The following is a 4,193-nucleotide window of genomic DNA, read 5'->3' as shown; positions in this document are numbered from 1 at the left end:
TGATTTCTCCCTTAAAGCACCAAGAAAAACCTTTTGCATCTCCTGTGGGATTGGGTTGATGACCAGGGTACATTAAGGGTCAGGGTAAATAAAGCCTCATGAACCTCAAGAAAGCAAGTAATGTATAGTGGCATTAAAAAAAAAAAAAAAAGCAATATGAAAACTCACTACCGTAAGCACTGCTATGCCAAGAAGGCAGATTTGCTGTTGATCACAGACTTGCTAGTTTATTATCTACCTAGTTAGTAGAATTCTAAAAGATATTTCATCCCTGAAAGTGGAACAGTTTGGGATAGGGGAAAGGGAGGGTAAAGTGTCATTGTGTAAAATTTCCTGTATAGAGCCAGCCATAGGGATTGATGACATTCCTGTTTTCTTCTACACTGTAGCACTTGATTTTATTTGATCAATATTGGATAGTTACAGCCTAAAAAAGGCATGGGTTTTTTTTCCCTATCTACTACTGCTTAATAGCTCAAATACAGAGCAAGAATAAAAGGGAGCACAGCATTACTCTTTTTCCATTGTGTCATGTATAGCTGAGTGACTCTAGTACAGGAAGTGCACTCTTCTTTCAGGAGAAGGGTTTTAAACAAGGAGCAAGGCTACACCTAGAAGTTCTCAAAAGTGATCAAAAATATTCTGTCATCTGTACCTTCTTCATCTTGGGGTAGTATTGAAGGTATGAGTCCTACTAAAATGAGAACCTGATGATTTTAAACTTGGTTTTGGAGAATTGCCCTAAGCTGTATCCTTTAGGAAGGAACAAGTGGCTTCAAGGAAAAGCTTGTCTCATGAATCAAGGGCTGAGCAAGAGAAACAGTGTTCAAGTCTTTCCTCTCTTGCTGCATATTTTGGACTATCTTTGGCAAGCATATTCTTGCTTGATAAAGTTTGCCCACACAGTAGCTTAAGCAGCCTTCTCATTTGACTTGGCTATATCTGTCTAATACCTTATGTCTTTAAATGTGCTTCTTTTGAATCAACAGCATTTGATTAAGTCTCTCTCAGTCCAGCAGAGGGCAATGGTGATACATTTCTGACCACCACTCCGGAGCCATGTTACTATAGTAAAATTTAGAAATATAATGCAACTTATTGAAAGTGAAGATTGTACACCAGCAGTATCACAGGTGAAAAATGACACAAAATATGTTTTAATTGTCAAGACAACAAGTGAGAGATATGGCTATTAAAAACAAAATACTCAAATTACCTAAGCAAAAGTATCAAAAATGGAAGCAAGGAGGAAGTCAAACAATTACTGGAGAAACTAAGGAGCAGTATGGAGGAAGTTACACGTGAGTATGGTCAGTGAGAATGTTCTGCTTTAAACTCTTTATTTAAAGGATTTTCTTTTTAATAACAGTAAGATACCTTTTTGTGAGCAATTAAGGCATTTTGGCTGTAAGCTTTACTGAATTCTGACAGACCTTTCATTTTTGGAACAAAAATATCCAACTAATCATGTTCACCTAAAACCCTAAAGATTCATTACTGTTGCTAACCTGCAAGAGGAATCTCTAATAGGCTAACTTGGCTTCCTCTAGGACAATAAGAGAAAATGACCAGAGACATTACTTGAAAGGTAAATCAATCATGCCATGTTGGAATCTTCACTTTCAGTCACAGCTACTTCTTGTTCCCCAGAAGTTCTCCCTCCCTTAGCTGCACTGGACTTCTTTTTCTTCTTCTCCTTTTGCTCCATGTTACTTGATGCGAGCTCTTCACTCTTCTGGGTGATATACTTTAGCTGAGAACAACAAACTGATCAGTCATCTACCAAGGAACTTCATTTATTCATGAGAAATTAGAAAGAAATGTCTGAGAGAAATTGACAGGGCAAATTCTTATTACAAAAAAGACGACAGACACTCCAAAAAGGCTGACAAACATCAACTAGTTTTAATTCTTGCACAAAGCCCTCAGTCTAAGCTGGATATCCTCAGATACTGAAATGTTCTGGCAAGACTAGAATTTATAAATGTGTGTTACATCCATCTCTAGAACCAAGACAGCAACATCAGCAGGTATGCAGAGTTGTAGTTTGCTGAGATATAATCTGAGTACAGAAACACTGCAAGATTCCTCCGCACCCACTTGACATAAACAGCACATGATAGTTAGGAACACAAAATTTAGCTCCAGCCACTTACTATGCCTTCTCAGCCAAGTTCATGTTGCATATTTCAAATCACAGATGGAAGGAGAAAATCCCCTCACACATAATTAAAACTAGTATTGGAAGTATTCTTCTTCATGGAAGCATTTACAGGTATGTCTTAACACATTAGTGAATTTAAGTCCACTGAACATCGCACAGATCAGCACATGAAAGAATACAATAATGTGAATTATCCCTGTATTGACGTTAGGAGACTTAGCACCTCAAGGTGGACTCAAGCTATTCCTGACCTTAGGCTAAAACAAAGGAACACAACATCAGGAAAAAAACCAAGTGATTTACTTCCAAGATTGACAATGCTGTCATGTGTCCGTTTATTGCACTTTCGTGCTTGGAACCTCAGCAGCCCTGTGGCAAGCAGAACATTGCTGCTTGAATTACAATCAGATCTGTGTTCCCACAGTGATGCATAGTGTCATGAAGCAAAATAAGATGAAAATTTAAAAATCACTGGATTGTGCCCACCCATCATCCATAAGCCAGTGAAATTGCTTAAGCAACAGTTGCTTCATCATCTATAGCCTTCATTCAAATGCTCTTAAGAATTAACCAATTGGTTTAAGAATGTTGTGAGACAGAAAATACAGTGAATCTCACCAAAGAATTGCTCCTTCTAGCCAAAAGCTTCACATCTTCTGTAGTAACTGTGCTTCGTTTTGCATGCCTGCATAAAATTTAAAAATACCCCTTAATATGTTTGCCAACATCGGTTGTAAGAGACCATACAGTATCTAATTCAGAACACTAACTAAAAGGGCTTAATAGGGACCCAATAAACTAAACATCCCTATCTTTTCCAACTATAATACACAAAAACCTATTTTACAAGTTTGTACGTGTACATCTAAATTCCCACATTTCCTGTGTAAAACCAGTAGAATTTAGCAACCAGAACTTCAAGCACCACTGTTCCGTTCCCTCTTACGTGCCAGTAGGTCACTGTGTTAAGTTTTGACTCCTTAAAACATTTCTTACCCTCCTTGGAGCAGATGAAACACAGGCAGCTTAGTAAGCATCTGTCACTCCCAAACCATCCAGTACCGCTATGTATCAATGCATTCGACAATTATATACAGGCATTAATCTAAACAATCACTTGTATCATATAAACGAACTTCCAAGATCAGGAAGAACCTACAGGCATGTATCTATTTCCTAACTTCACAGCCACTATTTAATCAGCCAATAGAACCCTTTAAAACTTGAATTACAAGACATTACTTTAAAGATTATCTAGTTATTGGAGCCGAATACAAAAAAAGAAAGCCTTTGTAACAATCATGTGTTCCAGTACCTACCTTGCAAACATTTCGAGGTCTTTTGCAAAGTTCTCTGGAGAAAACACAAAGATGCCACATATTTTAAAATGCTAACTCTGAGTTGGAAGAGATACATAATACAGTTCTAGCTGTTACAAAGGTGTAACTGCAAATTATCCAAGTTAGTTACGAGAAGCGACCATAACTTGTTATTACGTGCCAATCTGTTGCACAGGCAGGTGGCCCACACATGTCCACATACATTTAAATGCTTTTTCCAGGTCTGAAAAACAGAATTACTATTTCTTGTACTTTTAAAAACATAATACAAGAAACAATGCACCAGTGATACCTAGTTCCAGTGCTATTTTTATTAAGGCATCGTTTCTCCAGCAATTGCTCTTGAACAAATAGATAATATGCAAACTTCTGTACCACACTGCCTGAAGGTGATCTCTGAAATAGCCGCAATGGTTTGTTTGCTGAACTGCACGTCTTTGTCTTCTGCAACATCCTGACACAGGCAGCCAACCGTGTAGTGCACCGCAGCCTTCAGCCTCTGAAAGGATCCAAGGCAGTGACAGGTCAGTTCTCTGCAGACTGATACACCAGCTCTTGCGTAAATCAGAAAACTATTTAAAAGGACGCCACATAAGCGACCGCTTAGGGAGCCCAACGCACCCAGCAACACCACGTTTATCACTCAGTGCCCCGTACCACCCCCGCCCCGGCTCCATCTCGTCCCGGCC

At 38.7% G+C, this 4,193-nt stretch overlaps 1 protein-coding gene across 1 annotated transcript; it reads right to left on the bottom strand.

Annotated features, from left to right (window-relative positions):
* Positions 1-1,597: 1,597 nt before the first annotated feature.
* LOC104069350 (centromere protein S) lies at positions 1,598-4,003 on the bottom strand (the record flags this gene model as incomplete). Its single annotated transcript, XM_009575005.1, has 4 exons — positions 1,598-1,753; positions 2,783-2,849; positions 3,484-3,517; positions 3,880-4,003. Coding segments are annotated over 4 exons (381 nt in total), but the record flags the coding sequence as incomplete, so codon positions are not given.
* Between the last annotated feature and the right edge of the window lie 190 nt (positions 4,004-4,193).

Source organism: Fulmarus glacialis, unplaced genomic scaffold, assembly GCF_000690835.1.
Source record: "Fulmarus glacialis isolate BGI_N327 unplaced genomic scaffold, ASM69083v1 Scaffold46293, whole genome shotgun sequence".
NCBI classification, from domain to species: domain Eukaryota; kingdom Metazoa; phylum Chordata; class Aves; order Procellariiformes; family Procellariidae; genus Fulmarus; species Fulmarus glacialis.
The sequence above is the reverse complement of the archived record's forward strand: the minus strand, read 5'-3'. Positions and strand labels throughout refer to the sequence as shown.